At 56.6% G+C, this 18,222-nt stretch overlaps 1 protein-coding gene across 2 annotated transcripts in view; it reads right to left on the minus strand.

The window, feature by feature from the left end:
- Window positions 1-18,222, minus strand: part of GSG1L (GSG1 like) — a 213,314-nt gene that overhangs the window by 82,769 nt on the left and 112,323 nt on the right. For both annotated transcript variants that reach the window (XM_066278403.1, XM_066278402.1), the window contains exon 3: window positions 2,854-3,006. In XM_066278403.1, the coding sequence (XP_066134500.1) occupies window positions 2,854-3,006 (153 nt within the window). The remainder of the gene's footprint in view (window positions 1-2,853; window positions 3,007-18,222) is intronic.

The raw sequence follows: 18,222 nt of genomic DNA on the forward strand, positions 1-18,222 counted from the left end.
TGGGGCTACAGCAGACCGAGTAACCCCTTGCTCAAGCCAGTGACCTTGGGTCCAAGCTGGTGAGCTTTGCTCAAACCAGATGAGCCCGCGCTCAAGCTGGTGACCTTGGGGTCTCGAACCTAGATCCTCCGCATTCCAGTCTGACGCTCTATTCACTGCGCCACCGGCTGGTCAGGCTGTATGATCTTTTCAATGTATTTCTGGATCTGGCTTGCTAATTATTTGTTAAAGATTTTAGCATCTATGCTCATCAGGGATATTGGCCTTTAATTTTCTTTCTTTGTAGTGTCTCTTTTTTTCTTCTTCTTCTTCTTTTCTAAGTGAGAGGAAAGGAGATGGAGAGACAGATTCCTGCATATTCCCTGACTGGGATCCACCCAGTGACCCTTGTCTGGGGCCGATGCTCTGCTTATCTGGAGCCATGCTCAAAACCAAGCTATTTTTAGGACCTGAGGCAGAGGCTCCACAGAGCCATTCTCATCTCCCAGGGCCAACACACTCAAACCAACTGAGCCATGGCTTTGGGAGAGGAAGAGAGAGGGAGGGAGGGGGATGGATGGAGAAGTAGATGGTTGCTTCTGTGTACCTCGACCAGGAATCAAACGCAGGACACCCACATGCTGGGCTGACACTCTACCACTGAGACAACTGGCCAGGGCCTATAGTGCCTTTTTCTCGTTTTGGAAGTAGGATAAGGCATGCCTTGTAAAATAAGCTTGGGAGTCTTCCCTCCTCTTGAATTTTTTGGAATAGCTTGAGATGGATGGGTGTTAGTTCTCGTTTGGATGTTTGGAAATGATGATGGAATGAATGATGGCTCACCTGTGAAGCCATCTGGTCCAGGACTTGAGTTTATTGGGAGTTTTTGATTACTGCTTCAATTTCATTAGTTGTAACCAGGGGAGAACTTTGATAAGCCCTTTGAGGTAGGGGAAAGAGGCCCCAGCCCCACCCCATGAGAGGCATGCTGGAGGAACTGAAGATGGCTGCCTCGGGCGACCACCAGCTTTTGTTTCGTGATGAGTGAGCTGGCTGGGTGGGGGTGGGGGCGGTGAGGGGCGCTGGATGCTTGGCATAATGAAGGCGGCTCTTGGTGTTTAGCGGAGGGGAAAAACAGGAGAGGCGAAGCCCCCGACAAGACCACTGCAGAGCATCGAGCTCCCCTCCACCCCAGCTCTCCAGTCTCCCATCCCGGCTCTCCTACTCTCCCCACTCTCTGCCTTCCGGGCGCTCTGGGCTCCTTGAGGGTCCCAGGATAGACCACCGCCGCCCTAGGCCTTCGCCCACGCTCTTCCCTCCGCCTGGAACGGCCTCCCCAAGTTGTCCATCAGGCAAACACATTGTTTCCAAGTCTCAGCTCCAGCGGTGCCTTTCCCGTGCCCTGCCCTGCCCGTTCCCACCCCCCCGGGGCAAACACGGGGGCCGCTCCTGCAGGGCTCTGCACGCCGGTACACGGAGGTCAGCGCACTCTGTGATGGTCATCTGACGAGTCTCTCTCTCTTCCAGACTGCACACGTCAGGAGGGCAAGGACTCTGCCGTCTGCCTTCCCCCGTCGACGCCCCCAATCCTGCTGTGGTGCCTGCTGTCCAGCGGGCCTTCAGTGAATGTCAGTTGAGTAAAAAAATAAAAGATAGGGGAAAAAAAAGAAGAAACAGTTCTCCTGTCCGGAACAGCTGGGAGTGAGGTGAACGGGAGCCAAACTCGCCACTGTTTCGGAGGGTCACTGTATCTTTCTCTTCTTTTCTCTCTTTCTCTCTTTTTTTCCCCTTTACTGTTATGGTTAGATTTCCCACACCCTGGGAATGACAGGTCACGCATGTTTTGATCTATGGAACGTGCTATAGTTTCTTGAATTCAGCTCTCTTTGCTTTGAGGGTCCCCTCTGTTGTATAGTCACCTCAATTAGGGGGCGATTATCTCCCTTACCAAGGGCTTAGCGTTTCGGTTTCATTAAATAGAGAATTCTTCCAGTGCATGAAGAACAGGATTAGATTTATAGAAATTCAATTTCCATCGGGCTTTTTAGGAACAGCTGTCGTACACGGCCAAGCCACCGCTCTATCTGTCAGGCTGCGTGAGGCTGCATTTATAGTCCCCTATTCCTCTCCGGCACGGTCCGGTCCCGCGTCACCCCACGTGACCCGGATCTGTTAGAACCCCTTGGCACCTGGCCGCCGAATCCAGCGGCTTTTTCCCGGAGCCCTCCACCTCCACCTCCCTGACTGATACGATGCCACTGGCCACCCCGTTCTCCCTCACACCCTCAGAGTCCGTGGCTCTGTGGCACCCCACATTCTCTGCCCACCTCACACTCGCCCCCAAGCTTCCGGATGAGTTTGCGGATCCAGCTTCCTGTTGGGCATCTCCAGGTGGATGTCTCAAAGGCCAAAGCACTAAAAGCCCCCCGAACAGGCTCCCTTTTTATACCCTTGTGAAAGTCACCACCGCCCGCCCATTCTCACGGCCACCTCCCTGTCCCTTGTGCCACAGATCCCGTCTGTCACCAAGCCCTGGGACGGTCGTCTCCTGAACAAATCGCCAGCAAACCCACCTCTCTCTGCCAAGGCAGGTTAAGCTCCACGAAACTGTCTGCTTCTGCTCGTTACTACAACCCAGTATTCATCCTTAGCACACTGCCTGGTACCCGACAGGTCCTCGATAAGCACGTGCCGAGTGAGCAAGTGTCCCATTTTATAAAGTGTAACACTGAGGCTCAGAGAAGAGCAGTGATTGGCCCAGGGTCATCCGGATGGAACAGCCAGGCCTCAGCCCAAGGGCGGCTCCAGTGCCCCCTTTGCCACTGCAGGGTTATTGATGGCGTGTCTTGCTCCCGCCCGGGGCCCCTGCCTTACCTGAGAGCACCGTGAAGACGGCCGCAAAGGCATTGAGCTTGAGCCCGTCGATGACATTGCTGGAGTGGAAGAGCTCGAGACACATGAGGCTGAAGCCGACCACCAGCAGGAGGATGTAGAGCACCTCGGAGACCACCGACAGCCACAGGACCCCTGCACGGCAGAAGCGGAGGCGGTGAGAGGAGGGGACGCTCGGGGTAGGTGCTCCCGGGTGCAGCCCGCCCACGCCCTTTGGTCGGGGAACCAAGGGGTCTCAGAACAGACCTCAGCTGCAGGCTGGGACCTGATTGGGGTAAGACCCCCTTGGCCACGCATCCCCCCTCACGGGGCCAGCTCAGGAATCCAAGCCTACGTCAATGGGCCGTGGCGCTGTGGGGTGACGGCTGGCGTGTGACCAGTATGTGAGCCCAGTGAGATGGGAGGGGAGGACTTGTACCCTGTAACTACGCAAGAGCTTCTCTTCCTCTTCTCAGCTGTTAGGTGACTGCCACCGGGAGCCATCTGTGGTGAGGCGGGCACCAGCCTTAGGATGAAACTGACACTGTCACTACCGAGCAGACCGCTAGAAAGGGGACCTCACTGGACCAGCGATCCCCAGCCCTGAGGACTTGTGTCTGGGGTAAGATGGTCCGCGTGATGTTCTGTTACCTGCAGCTATAAGCACCCCAACTCAGATCCACATCGTGCTTACCCTCAAGGGGCACTTATATTTTTATCTGCCCGGTATGCTGCTCCACTTCTTTCTATAAAGCAACACGGCCACTCCCACAGCTTCAACCTCGTTGCTCTCCCGGGAGCTGCCATGGTCTGCTGTGGTCCCACTCTCCTGGACATAGCTGATCGAGCTAATATGATCACATGACCTAGAATTAGCCAATCAAAGCCCTTCCCTGAGAACAAATGCTTGGAAAGATGGGAGTAGACAGGGAAAGGGCTCAGATGCGAGGCCACTCTGACAGTGTGGGTGCCTGGTTCCAGCAGTTCCCGGAGGCCAGCTGCACCTTGTCCTTCCAGTGGTGGCTGTTCAAATATGAGTTCATATTCCCTAAGATAGCACAGCTCTGTTTCCCTCTTACTTGGTCCCAATTGGGTTACTATCATTTGCTACTTAGTTTAGGGGGCATTTTCTGTCTCTCCCATCCCATGTTATTCCCTTCTTTCTTCCACATGCTTTTTATTTGAAGAGTCTCTTCTTTCTCTCGGTCTATGCAGCTGACCCCACATCCTGGCTCCATGTTGGGGCGCCATGACTCATATCTGACCAGTCAGAGCTCCATGTGCTGCCTGGTCTCTCCTCATTCGTTCAGGAATGAACCTCTCTGTAAAGCGAGGATAATAACAACACCCCCTCAGAGTATCGTGGTGCAGTGAGACTCGATTGCACAGCAAGGTGGAGAGCTCCTGCCTAGCCCACAGTGAGAGCTCGTTCCTGTGTGCTACGACAGGTGTGCGGGAGGGACGGAGTGGGGACTGGAAATAGAGCCCAGGGGCTCTCGAGAGAGAGGTCAAGGCTACAGACAGAGTCAAGCGGAAGAGCCAACATTGCGGGAGTAGATGTGATTTCAGAGGAAAAAGGCAGAAAGCAGAAGGTGGAATGAGTCCCTGTGGCTTACCTTTCAAGCCACCCTAACCGTATGATTTGAGCCAGGTCCATACTACAGAGAAAGAACCATGGAGCAGGCTTGCCCAGCCAGAGATATGACGCATGACCCAAGTCAATGTGTTTTGTTGACTTTTCAACAAAAGTCAGCCACAGGACTTCTGCTGGAACAACTGGGAAGGAAAATCCCTTTCTTTCCACTGTTTTTGAGGCTGGGAAGATATAAGAATAGAACTGACTGGGTCACTGCATGGCGGAAAAGGCAGAGCCAAGAGATGGAGGGAGACTGTGTCCTATAATATAGTTTGAGCCTCTAGAGCCAGCCATGCCTGAAGCTGCCAGTCATTTGTTTTTTCTGTCACATGAACCAATCAATAAATACCTTGTCTTTGTTGAAGCCGGTTAGAGGTAGAATTTCTTACCTCTTACAACCGAGAGTCCTGATCTTTTAGCTTTTCTGTTTTCCCAAACTGTCAAAGGTGTTCCCTCCTCCCTCTCTGCCTTTGCACAGGCTGTTCCTTCCGCCTGGACGACCTAGGGGCACCCCACACAGACTCTTTCATGAATGAAGCAAGCACACAGCGATTCCACAGTCCTTATCTGCTGGCCGAGGAAGAATATGGGTTCTCAGACAGCAACTATCACCCCTAGCACAATGAGGCATGTAAAGCTTTGGAGAATTTTTTCTTTTCTTTTCTTTTTTTTTTTTTTTTTTGCTACAAAAATATCACATCTCCCAGGCAATCCTCCGGATTTCCGTAAGAGAATAATGTGCACTTGGCAGCCTGCATGTTACTAAAGCACCCCCTGGCAGGGCACACACTTGCAGCCTCCCGGGCCCTTCTCTGGCCCAGGGCCCACCGGGCAGCATGTAGGGCGCGCCGGGCCAGCCTCCCTCCCGGGGGCCTGCGCCTCTTCCTCGCTGGCCAGCCGCCTCTCCCGCGCCAGCCCCGCGCCCTCGGGAGGCGCCCGCCTGTGCCCAGGCAGGCCCTGGGCCAGGCCTCCACCCCTCCCTCACCGCACAGCCCGGCTCTGCTCTTGCAGACGGGGTAGGAGATGGTGGTCGTGGGGCTCAGGGTGCTCAGGAAGTAAGCGAGCCACGGAGAGACAGGCACCGGGTTCTCAGACGCCTGCCTGGCTGGGGCGATGTTTCTCATTCCCGCCAGATTCACTTCCTCGTCTGTTCACTGGGCTCAGAGCTTCTCTGTCTGAAAGCTTCGCCCACCCAAGCCAAGAACATTAGTAACAGTAAGAGTGGCTGTTGTTATGCTAATAGCAGCGGTCATAGTCGCAAAAAGAGCCAGCGTTACTAACTAAGCGGTCACCATGCCCCGATCGGATGGCGCTGCTCCGCCCAGCCCGCTTGCGTGTCTTTTCCGTGTTTCCCTCCCTGGAAGACCGTCCTTGGGCAACTGGAGTCTGTTTTGCCATCTTCGTTCAGAAAGTGCCTGCAAACTCGCACTTCCCTCTATGCTGATGTCCACCAGCAGCAGGCCAAGTGGCCCTGCCCCAGGGCTCTGGCTGTGACAACCTAGGGATGTGACCCACACTAGAGACCCCACCCACCCCCAGGGTCAAGAGTAGCACTGTCTCCCAGGGCCCTGGCCTGATACTGACCCCTTACTTGCCTTCCTCCCTTTCCCAGGAGCTTCCTACTCTCCCTGGGGGATCTCCTCAATTCAAGACCTGCCCGATTCCTCACCTCAGGGTCTACTTCCTGGGAGTCAGACCTCAGACACTACCGCTCACGGGCATTCTCTCCCCAGCCCTCCTGACCTGCCCGATTCCTCGCCTCAGGGCCTACTTCCTGGGAGTCAGACCTCAGACACTACCGCACACGGGCATTCTCTCCCCAGCCCCCCTAACAGCCCTGCAAGGGAGCGAGGTAGCACCCATTTTACAGATGAGCAAACTTAGGGTCAGAGGGATTAAGCAACCGGTCTACACAGCTGGATAGTGGTATAGGCTGGATTCAAACCCAGGCCTCTCTGACTCTCGGAACCATCACGGGTAGAGAGGTAAACTGGCAGGATGGAGTGGCCACTTCTCAGGGGCCCGTCTGGGTGTGGGGCGTGGGGCTCCCCAGCCACGGCTCTCATCGTATGTTCTCCGGCATCCCAGACAACTCCTGAGCCAGGATCCTTGCAAGAGGATGGCCACTGAGTGGGAAAGGGGGTAGGGGGGCTTCGGTTCTCAGTAACCCCGAGCCCAGCTGGCCACCCGGTGTGGTGGGGAAGGGGACCACAGGGAAGGGCAGGCAGGTCTCGGGGACACTGGAAGCCGGAGCAGGGAGGTGGGCTGGTCCCGTGCTAACAGACAGGGGCCGTCCTGAAGGTCTCAGCAAGGGACACCTGTGCTGGGCCCCTTTCTGGAGGGGTGTGCGGGTCCGGGACCCGGCTAGAGGCTTCTGCTGCACTCCACGCAAAGGATGACGGCGGTGGGCCGGATCGGGTCGTGGCAAAGGCGTGAGCGAGGACAAGCTGGGAACTTGACAACCTCCCGAAGGGCAGGCTCAGTGGGCTGCTGACCCGTGAATGTGGTGGCAAAGGGCAGGGAGGAGTGCAGAGAGGTGCCGTGCTTCTAGCTTGGGCAACCGCATGGACGGTCAGGCGCTTCACCGAGCATGAGAAGATGGTGAGGCCCAAAGGGGAGGGGGCCCTGCTGGACATGCAGAGGCCGCATCAGCTGCAGGATCCCTGGAGGGAGGCGGATAAGGCTCGGACAGAGATGTGGGGGCACCGGCAGGACAAGGTGCTCACGAAACACCTGCTGAGATTGCCCGATCGAGGGCAGTTGGAGGTCTGGGAGTGGCTAAGATGCCTTTGAAAAGCATGCGGAGCAAGAGCAGAAAGAGTGGCAGGTGGGATCCAGGACCGTCACTAATCCAGGGGGGGCCATGCGAAGGTAGTGGCATCATGGGTGTTCCACCCTCCCTGCCCACGGCATTCCTGCACATGGCCACCCACCAGCACCAAGGCTTGCCCTGGCCTCTGGGCCCCACCCCCACCTTCGCAGCAGGGGGATGGGGGGTGGCGCCTCCCCGCCCAGCGGCCTCAGCAGCAGCCTTCAATCAGTGCCCACGGGAGCTGGCGAGTAAGTGACCCCAGGTGGCCACGCGGAGAGGGAGGTGCTACCTCCACGGTGATAAGTGAGTTAAACCACAACTTAAATTGCCTAAATCCAAGAGCAAAAGAAGCTATTCACTTTTCCATTAATTTTAAATTATTAATACCTCAATCAAGAGTCTCTATTTGGTGGTAATGTGTCCTTAACAACTTTCCAACACTTGTTAATTGTTTCAAGCAATGAGAGGGCTCAGAATCTCCAGCAGTTTCCCCGAAGACTCGAGGAACATTCTGACAGTTACTTTCTGTGCTGGTGATTCCTGTCCTCTGCCACCCGCCCCCCTCTCCCCTCCCCCCTCCCCCCTCCCCCACCATTGCTCCCTCGCTGTCTTGAGCCCCTTCTTGGGTGGTGGCTTCATCCTCTTGCCCATGACAACAGCTCCGAGGCTCACGGTCACAGTGGCAGCTCTTACGGGCTCGGGAACACCGTTCCCGCCCTTTTCTCCTTCCTGCCCGAGGAGGCTGCGAACAGCTCACGTGTCGCCAGCCTTTGGGGTCCTCCGTCTCTCAGCCCTTCCGACACGTTCATTATCTGTAGTGCCTTCAGATGAGCTGTCTGGGGGGTTCTGTTCCCCGCAGAGACCCTCCCTGACACATCGTGTTTGTGGCCGAGGACCTCAATAGAGTAAGGATGGAAGCCACGGGTCTCAGCGTGGCTGCCTGACCAGCAAATGGCCGCAGCAGCAGCACTTGGGAACTTGGGAGGCAAATTCCTGGGCCTCACCCAGACTTACTGACTCAGCAGCTCTGAGAGGGGGCCGCCCTGTGGTTTAACGCCCCCCCCTCCCCACCCCCACCCCGGGTGATGCTGACGCGCACGCACACAGCAGGGGTCGGTGCCCGGCAGACAGAGAGCGAGTGGAGAGGGACAGCGGGCACTGCTCGGCGCCCGGTGACGAGCATCCTGGAGCTCACTCTCCCGGCCGCGCCAGGCGACCAAAGGGAGTCGGGAGGGCGAGGCTGGCAGCCTCCGGGGGTGGGGGTGGGGGTGGGGGCTCCCGGGGGGCAGGGAGGCCTTGCCTTGGTGACACCAGAAAGGCTCGCTAATCACGAAGATGATTGTCTCGAGTCGTCTCTGGAACTTGCCACCAACGGCTGGACGTGCAGCTGAGAACAGGTGACCTCCAACAGCAGAAGAAATGAAATGATTTTTCATCAGGTGCGGGGTCTGTGGGGTGACAGCTAATCCTGTTAGCTGCACTTTTTGCCTTTTTAAAAAACAGCTTTGTGACACCAACTCTGACCCTCTATTGATGGAATTGATGGGCTCGCAAGAAACCGTCTCCCTCTCGCCCGAGCCCTCCCCTGTCACGGCGGCTCCCAGAGCCGGCTCCTGGGCCAGCGGCAACACCAAGGACGATGGGCACGCCTGGGCTGTGTGACCTTGGCTGAGGGCCTGATCCCCTCTGTCTCGGTCTCCTCATTTGAAAAATGAGCATCATAGACTTGTCATGAGCATTCCATGAGACGGTATCTATAAATCATCCAAGCCTGACACTTGGAAAATATTCCAGAAAGCTCAGTATATATTAGCATCACTTTCTAATAAGTATCATTATTAGCAACGATAATAACGAGAAGAGGCCGTGAGGCGCAGGAGTGAGGAGGACAGACCTGCACCGGGCCACCCAGGTTGATGCCCGCTCTGCCAGTCACGAGCCGGGAGCCTGGGCAAGCGGTACATACGTTCCCGCTGCACCTGTTCCCTCGCTGTGAGTTGGGGCTGTATTAACCACTTCGTGGCCTGTTGTGAGGAGGAATTGGGTTCACTGAGGAGTTAAGTGCTAAGGACAGAGTCTGGCACATAGCCGATGAGACAGAAGCGTTAGTCCAGGGGTCCCCAAACTTTTTACACAGGGGGCCAGTTCACTGTCCCTCAGACCATTGGAGGGCCGGATTATAAAAAAAACAACTATGAACAAATCCCTATGCACACTGCACATATCTTATTTTAAAGTAAAAAAACAAAACAGGAACAAATACAATATTTAAAAATAAAGAACAAGTAAATTTAAATCAACAAACTGACCAGTATTTCAATGGGAACTATGCTCCTCTCACTGACCACCAATGAAAGAGGTGCCCCTTCCGGAAGTGTGGCGGGGGCTGGATAAATGGTCTCAGGGGGCCGCATGTGGCCCGCGGGCCGTAGTTTGGGGACCCCTATGTTAGCCGGTCCTTTCACTGTCGTCGTCATTCCCGCGGGATGTGGCGGAGGAGTAGCCGGTCTGAAACAGACGTCCCAGCCACCGGACAAATAAAACCCTTACTGGGAGTGGAGGGGACTGTCACAAAAATCATAGGAAATCTCAACACCCAATGGTATTTCAAGAGATAACATCCCCCCACCACCACCAAACACATCAGTTTAACAGGTCAAATCAATAAGTCATGGCAAATTGCACGCCCCCTGAAGACCTCTGAGGCTGGAAGGGGCTCCGTGACAGGTGCTGTTTGTGAAATGTCAACACTGGAAGCTCAGAGGCAGGGATCCAGGGGGTGCTGGGAGGGGATGGTCCGAGGCCTCGGAGAACAGGCGGGAGGGGCTCTGGGGGTCACTGAGCCCCCAGCCCCCCATCTTCAGCTGAGACGTTGAGCCCAGAGAGGAGCTGGGACATGCGGTGTCACACAGCAGGTGGAGAGCGATCAGGGCAGGGGGCGGGCCCTCCACCTCGCGGGCCGCTTGGTGTAGAATGACAGGGGGCCGGGGTGCCTCCGTCAGAGGCACGGGGACTGAGGCTCACAGGGGACAAGGTTGGCCTCGAACAGGAGCTGCACTGCACGCCAGCAGCCCTGAGGTCCAGCTCTGTTGCTGCGGGACCCCGGGAAGGCCCCCCCGTGCCTCAGTTTCCCTCCCGGTAAAACAAGTGGCTTCTCTAACAAGCTGCCAAGAGGCCGAAGCCAGCCCTCAAAGATGTCTTGTTTGGCCCACACAGCATTTTTTTAAAAAAATATCTAAATTCATGATCAACATTTAAAAATAGGAGACTTCACATAAAAATACAGATTTCTGGCTTTGTTTGCAAAAACAGCTGGACCCAGTTCCACACACATCATGACGAGTGTGGGGCTGAGCTGGGGCTGTCCCCTCAAACAGGGCGTGTGCTCTGAGTGAGCAGAGACCCACCCGGTGTCCGTCACCCCCGCACGGCTCCCGCCTGGCCCCGTCACCCCCGCACGGCTCCCGCCTGGCCCCGTCACCCCCGCACGGCTCCCGCCTGGCCCCGTCACCCCCGCACGGCTCCCGCCTGGCCCCGTCACCCCCCGCACGGCTCCCGCCTGGCCCCGTCACCCCCGCACGGCTCCCGCCTGGCCCCGTCACCCCCGCACGGCTCCCGCCTGGCCCCGTCACCCCGCACGGCTCCCGCCTGGCCCCGTCACCCCCGCACGGCTCCCGCCTGGCCCCGTCACCCCCGCACGGCTCCCGCCTGGCTCCGTCACCCCCGCACGGCTCCTGCCTGGCTCTCAGAGCATCCGCTTTACGGTCCTCCTAGGATGATGTCTAGAGTCCTATCTGTCTCTGACACTGTAGCGACGCAACATTTTAAGACCCTGCAGGGTGCTCCTGACGTCTGCATGTCAGAGTGAAATATGCAGCGAACTCCCAGTTACCCAGCTGTTCAGGAGCAGGGGTGCCAGCAAACACCCTGTCACCCCACGCATGAGGGCGCCGGTATTCAAAGAGTTAGATTAACAGGAAAGGCGTTGTTGAGCTCTAAAACTGTGCCAGATGGATTTAACTGAGCCAAGAGCAGGGATGGGAGATCTATTCCCAAGTCATCTTGGCCCTCCCAGCCCGGTCTCCTTTCCACGAAGGCCTGAGAGGGCCCGCGAGGAGCCCAAGGTCCCTGGCACCTTCCTTTGATCAGAGGTCATGTGGAGACCCTCAGTGACCACACTCGTGGGACATGTGAAAATATTGTGACTGAAAGGCCATTCAAATGCCAATCGGTGTGATGCTCTGGAAACACAGGGCCTGGGGGGACTGTTTCCTATGTCACCATCTTTCTAGAGCCCAGCTCCTGACAGCGGGGCCCACAGACCAGCGGCAGCAGCGGCCCCCCGGGAGCCTGCGGGAAATGCAGCATCTCGGCCCCGCCCGAACCAGCTGGCTCAAGATCTGCATTTTAACCAGGTCCCCAGAGGATCCGGATGCACAGTGTTGGGGGCAGAGCTCTAGAGGATGTAGTTCAAATGCCTTTGTGCAGCTTCCAGTGCCCTTGACAGGTGGGTTCCAAGTAGCCTTGTCCGCCCGCACCTGCTGCTTGTGGAACATTCCAAGCCCTCCACTGCCTCCAGCAGGGCCCCAGGCCTGGGAGTGTTGTCCCCTTCTGGGGCACCCAAATAATGGCCTGCAATGGTACCCAAGCCCTAACTTCCCGAATGTCCATGTCCAAAGGCCTCTTACATGGCAGAAGGGACCTTGCAGGCGTGGTCTTGAGACAGGAACACGATCCTGGATTATTATTTGATGGGCTCAATGTGACCACAAGGGTCCCTGTAAGAGGGAGGCCAGAGGGTCAGAGTCAGGACTAGGAGATGTGACAACAGAAGCGGAGGTTGGAGTGACACGGGGCCGCGAGCCAAGGAGTGCAGGTGGCCTCTCGTGGCCACTAAAGCCAAGGACGCAGGTTCTCCTCCGGAGCCTCCGGAAGGGAAGGCACTCCTGCTGACACTTTGATTTTAGCTCCTTAAGTCTCATGTCAGAATTCTGATCCCCGGAACTGTAAGATGATCAATGCATGTGGGTTTAAGTCCTTAAATTTGTGCTAATTTGTCGCAGCAGCAATGAGAAACAAATACACCTCTCTTCATTCAACATCACCCCCTCCAAAAAGCCTCCCCCCACCAGCCCAGCTCCCGCCGTGGCCCCTAGACAGACAGACGCTTCTCCACCGCTTCCAAAGGGGAGGCCTCCCGGAACTGGGGAGAGCTTGCACTTGGGGTCAAGCAGGTCTGAATTTGACTTTGGGCCCTTCCCTAATCTCTTGGACCCTCAGACTCTTAAAATGGCTGTAAAGTGAAGTCAACACCGCCAATCTCACACATTTTCTGGGCAAGTTAAACGAGATCATGGCGGCAACCCCTCACCCCACCTCACTCTAGTCCTGGATACTTGTAGGTCCCCTGGTGTAGCCGGCTGGCATGCTGGGCCCAGAAAAACAAGTCCTTCTTCACCCTCACCAGGGGACAGACTAGTTTACCATCGGAACGGCTCTGACAATGGCTTATTGCCCCCAGAGCTCCGCGAGGCTCCGTCCCTGTCAATTTAGAACTGGCTCTGGCAGACATGCCCTTTAGAGACGTCTCCGTGGAATCCGGGACAGTCACCGAGCATCGGAGATGTGTCATCGTGACCTTGGCCTTTCGCATCACGCTACAGTGATCTTTCTCTTTAGGATCCAGAGCCGGCCTCGAAAATGAGTTCTGGCTCCACAGGCTGGGGCCTGGGAGGAGGCTGGTGGGGGGGGGGTGCGGCGGGAAGAACACAGACCTCCCCGCCTGAGCCCAGGCCCCTCCCCACCCTCCGTCCAGTGTATCGGGAAAGTCCTCCCCACTCCCTGGGCCTCCCCTTCCCCCATCTCTAAAACAGGGCTGCTGTGCAGCAAGAGAAACAGGGCAGCCTAGCTCAGAAGTGGCAAAACCCAGCTATGAGATTTTCTTGTTCTATTTCCTGGTCTTTGTTTTGTTTGCTTTCTTTCTCTGTCCCTGCCTCTTCCGTGTGCCCCTCTGCCTCCCTCTCCAGTTTCTCTCTTTCCCTCTTGGTATAGGTGGGTTTTTGTTTTTTTTTTTTAATTTGCATCAGATGCCTACATTTAAAAACAGGAAAATCTAAGAGTTCTTTTGCAAATCTGGCTGCAATTCCTGTGTGAAGACAAAGGCCGGGGCTGAGTGGCAGCGGCCACCTGCAGGCGGCAGGTGTGGAGCCCCCTCCCACAGTCCCCACCTCCCCTCCCACCTTCCCTGCAGCTTCCTGGGCTGAGGGCTACCGCCCAGGGACCCGCCCCAGAGCACAGGGGGTCCTTCCCCACAGCCGCCCGCCGGCAGAGAGAAGTGAGGGGGAAAGTCGCACGGCACGCAGTCGGGAGACAGAGATGAACGTGGCTCGTGGCTCGTGGCTCGGGGACAGGCCCCACGGGACGCCAGGAAAGGCACTGCGTGGGAAGGGCCTCCCAGACACCTCCCCCGTTCCTCCTCCAGCCGCCAGGCAGGAGGGGCAGTCCCCCTCGTCCCCCCCAAACCATGCGGGTGAACGTAGAAAGGAGCCGGGCAGCCGGGCACGCCGGGCTGCTGCGAGGCGGTGGTGCGCCCAGCGGCTGAGGCACGGCCCAGGCAGGCAGAGCACCTGCAGGCAGGGTCCAGCCGTGCTGCTGACTGGCTGTGGGGCCTTCGGCAAGTCACTGCACCTCTCCGAGCCTTGGTTTCCTCGTCCGCGTCAGGGGGTGGTTGCTGGAACTGAGTTATGTGAAGAGGCGTCGCCCAGGCTGAGCTCAGGATGGGCCTCAACACCCGCGCGCCGTCTCCGCTCAGCAGAGGGACGAGCCGGGCTGGGTGCGCGCTGCAGCGACGCCCTCCAGCTGGGTGACGCAGACTCAATATCTGCCTAGGACCCCGCCACCAGGTATGCACTTGCCCACTGTCCTTTGCCTCCCTGGCCCCCTTGCTGAGTCCAGGGTCCCCCGAGGTCCCGATGGCATTGTGACCTGCTTTCCTCGATCCTGACCTCTAAAGAAACTGTCCCTCCTCCCTTGAACCCGAAAAATAGCAGTCACTGCACCAAACCAATATCCCAAAGCCAGACTCTCTGTCAGCCACTGGGGGGGGGGCTGCACAGGGGAGCAGCCCCCAGGAACCCAGGGGTGTCCTGAGGGCTGAGACACACACGCAGCAGTGATGACCACGTCCCCCACGCGGTGCCACGCACCGTGCTGGGCCCTTGCAAACAAACGGAAACGCCTTCCACCTCCACGGCAACCCTATGACTCGGGGGCTATCACTATCTCTAAGGTGTAGAGGACAGGAAACTGAGGCACAAAGAGGGTAAGTACGCAGCCCAAGATCCCAGCTACTAAGCGGCACACCGGGTTTCAAAGCCGGGCCGGGCCACCCAGCACCCGCCGCACGGCTAGCCGTGATGGCGTCAGGGCCTCGGTGCTTCCTGGGTGGCCCGGCTGGTTCCTTCCAACAAGCAGTGTGATGCCTGCAGGCTCCACCTCACAGGGGAAGGCGCCCAGGCTCAGCGGAGGACAGGGAGGTGCCTGAGACCCCTCAGCGTCGGCAAGGGGTGTCGGGAGTGGCACCGGCTCGGCCTGGGCCCCACCTGCTCTCCGCGCCTGCGCTGGGGTTCTGCGCCCCTCTGGGCGGCCGATGGCGCCTGAGTGCTTTCTCTGAATAATGGTTTAAGTGGGCAACATAAACACACAGCAGATCGCAAAGAAGACCAAGTAGACTGAAATGGAGTCATCCAGACATTTTTAAAAATCAGATTATAACACTGACCTCTGTGCTTCTTTACTAAGGCACGAAATGACAGGATCCGGTGCAAGTCTAAGAGCTCCCACAACTTGGAAAGTAGGGAGGAAGGAAGCGCTATTTCGAGATCTTTGCAAACTCTGTAACATGACATGAAAACCCCTGTGATTCCCACCGGCGACAAAGTCCCGGGTGAGGCTAGGACTCTGTGCATCATGGAGGGAAATACATATTAACAGCCGATTAGCGGCTAGCAGCGAGCGAGCGTAAAGGTGTGATATTTTGCCACTGACCTCTTAGGAATTTCCAGGTTAAGAGTACCTGTCTGAAACTGTGGTTCACCCACTTGGTAAATGCATACTCCTGGGCCGGCCCAGGCAGACAAGGACGAGGTGACAACGGCAGCCACCTGGTGTGCCCAGATCCCGGGTAAGGAGACCCACGGCAGCTCGGTTCCAACCAACTGCCGGGAGCACGTCAGCAGAATTGCCAGATCTTCACACTTTTCAAAAGAAGCCAGGGATCCTTATGTTTATGTGAAGGCTTCGCATTTTGAAACATCAGCAGCGGACTCTCACGTTCTCAAATCCCACGTGAGTCAGTTCGACATGGCTAAGCTGCGGAGGGACCGCAGGACACCGGTGTTCCGCCCTGCACAGACACTCATCCCTGTGTCCACACCGCTTCGTTCTTCAGATGATAAAAATCCACCCTGGAGACGGAACAAGACCTGAACAGGGAGACCCACAGCTTCCGTTGTTGCCCTGGGCTCCAGATTCTCAACAGCAGACATTTCTTTAACTCTTCCTCGCACCGCACCGGGCTAGACCACACCAGGGGGCAAATGCAAGTTCACATCGGCATCTTTACGGCAGGCACAGGAGAAGGGGGAACTGTTTGTGGGGAGCAACCATTTAGGGCTTATCTGCAAGAGTGTGTGCAGGGCTTTATTCTAGCACATAGGTTGGACTTCCTCTGAGTAGGACCTTCCTCCCGGGGGTGGGGCCAGGGAATGCCTGGCCCTGCCTGCGTCTCTCCTGCACTTGAATCTCTATTTTGGGACCCTGGACAGACAGCATCTTTTTTACTTTCCACCAACCGCCCCCCCTCCCCCAACACACACACCATTCCTCGGCCACAAGGATCCTGGTTTTATCACTCTGGCAGAAGGTTCTAAAAATATCAAGACTCACCAGCTTCAGGGGGTTTATCCCTCTCATCTGGGAGGCACCCACAAAGCCTTTGCCAATATAAATGGCATTTCCTTTGGTATTTTTAAAGATCAGAGGATCCAAGAGAATATGCAAGCTGGATGGGGCCTTTGAGATCATAGCTTCCAAATGCCTCATGTGTGAAGTTTAAAAAAAAAAAAAATGTTTTTAAGGAGGCCCAAAAGGTTAGGTTTCCAGATAACTCACAAAACAAGAAATGAATGTAGGCAAAGTCATATGGAAAAACAGATTCCAACTCACTAGTCATAAAATTTAAATTAAAACATCCATGAGATAGCACTTCTAGCTGGGGTATCAGGCAAAGGTGTTTTGTTTTTAAATCAGAGTCTCTGGTAGAAGATGGTGAAGGGAATGTGGATTCCCCACAGGAACCTTTGGAGAGGAGGGCAGATAGAGAGACAGACGCCTGCCCTGCCTGCCCCCCCCCAACCCCCACCGGGATCCACCCGGCAAGCCTCGCCTGGGGCCGATGCTCAATTCTCCCTCGAATCAATCATCAATCGAGCTGTCCTCAGTGCCCCGGGCCACATTCAAACCAGTCGAGCTACTGGCTGTGAGAGGGGAAGAGGAACAGATGGTTGCTTCTCTTGTGTGCCCTGACTGAGGATCAAACCCAGGACAACCGCAGGCTGGGCCGACGCTCTATCCACTGAGCCATCCGGCCAGGGCCAGTGCATCACTTTCTCTGCATCAAGTACATGCCGAGAAAAAATGGTGTGTGGCCTCTCCAGCTCTCACCCCGGCTATGGGGAGTCTGGGGGGGGGGGGGCTACATGTTGAGATATTGGTGTGTCCACCAGCCTGGGTCCCTAAGAGACCAAGTTATCTTCAGCCTCGGGCCCTTTGCACCTAACTGTTCCTTCTGGAATGTTCTCTCCTCTTACCCGCCTATGGCTGGCTCTTTTTCTCCATTCAGACCTCAGCTGAAATGCCAACTCCTCAGAGAGGATCCAGAAAGGTTCCAATCTGTCCACTCACCCAACCTTTCTCTTCCCAGAACCTCCCCACTTTGATATCTTGCTTAATTGTCTTCCTAGCCGCTTTCCGATTTTGAAATGATCATATTCTCGGCTCAGTCTCCTCATCTGTGAAATGGGCAGTTGGACTCAAAACTTCCTAAGGGTCCTTCCTCTCCAACATGACTCCCCGGAGCCCGGTAGGTATGAGCACCCTGTCTCCACTGCCACTCCCACTCCTGTGCCCTGGCCCAGCCTGGCGTCCTTTTTGGGAATGGAACCTTCTTTTCCTTCCAGGGCGCACAGCCGCCCGCTCTCAGCTCTGTGCTGCGGCATGGTGTAGCCGGGCGCGCGTGCACACACACACACACACACACACACACACACACACGCACACACGCACACACACACACCCATTCCAGCTGCACTGGGACCCAGGCCACAGTGCTGGGGTGAGGGATGGAAACGTGGCTCCGGCAGGGTCACTCAGAGCCAGCCCTGGGTCTCCGTGAACTCTGTGGACCCCACTGGGGGTGGCTAACCTGGAGATCATGAAAGCCTACACCGCTGTCAGGGACATATCTGCCACTGCACAGCCCCCCTGAGCACAAAGCCAGCGCAGGAACACTAAGCTGAGAGAGGGGCTGCCCCAGAGAGCCCGGTGGGCCCCGCCCCCACGACCAAGACCCACCCACACTACCTGAGCCCACAGAGTCTCCTCTGCCTTGAGCCCGTGGAAACGCGTTTTCTGTCTCTTGCAGCCAAAACAGCCTTTGGCCTCTACTGTCCTGTGAGGCTGTCTGTCACAGCCCCCATAATGTTTGCGTATTGGTTTGTGTCCCTCCTGGACTATGGGCTCCCCACGGCGCTGGCAGGGACTCTGGCCTCTTTGTCCCCACCACCACCACCGCCCTCCACTGCCCCAGCTGAGTGACCAGGGGGAACAGCAGCTCTGGGTCCCTCACTGGGGAGCTGTTCTGTCA

Source organism: Saccopteryx bilineata, chromosome 4 (genome assembly GCF_036850765.1).
Source record: "Saccopteryx bilineata isolate mSacBil1 chromosome 4, mSacBil1_pri_phased_curated, whole genome shotgun sequence".
Classification (NCBI taxonomy): domain Eukaryota; kingdom Metazoa; phylum Chordata; class Mammalia; order Chiroptera; family Emballonuridae; genus Saccopteryx; species Saccopteryx bilineata.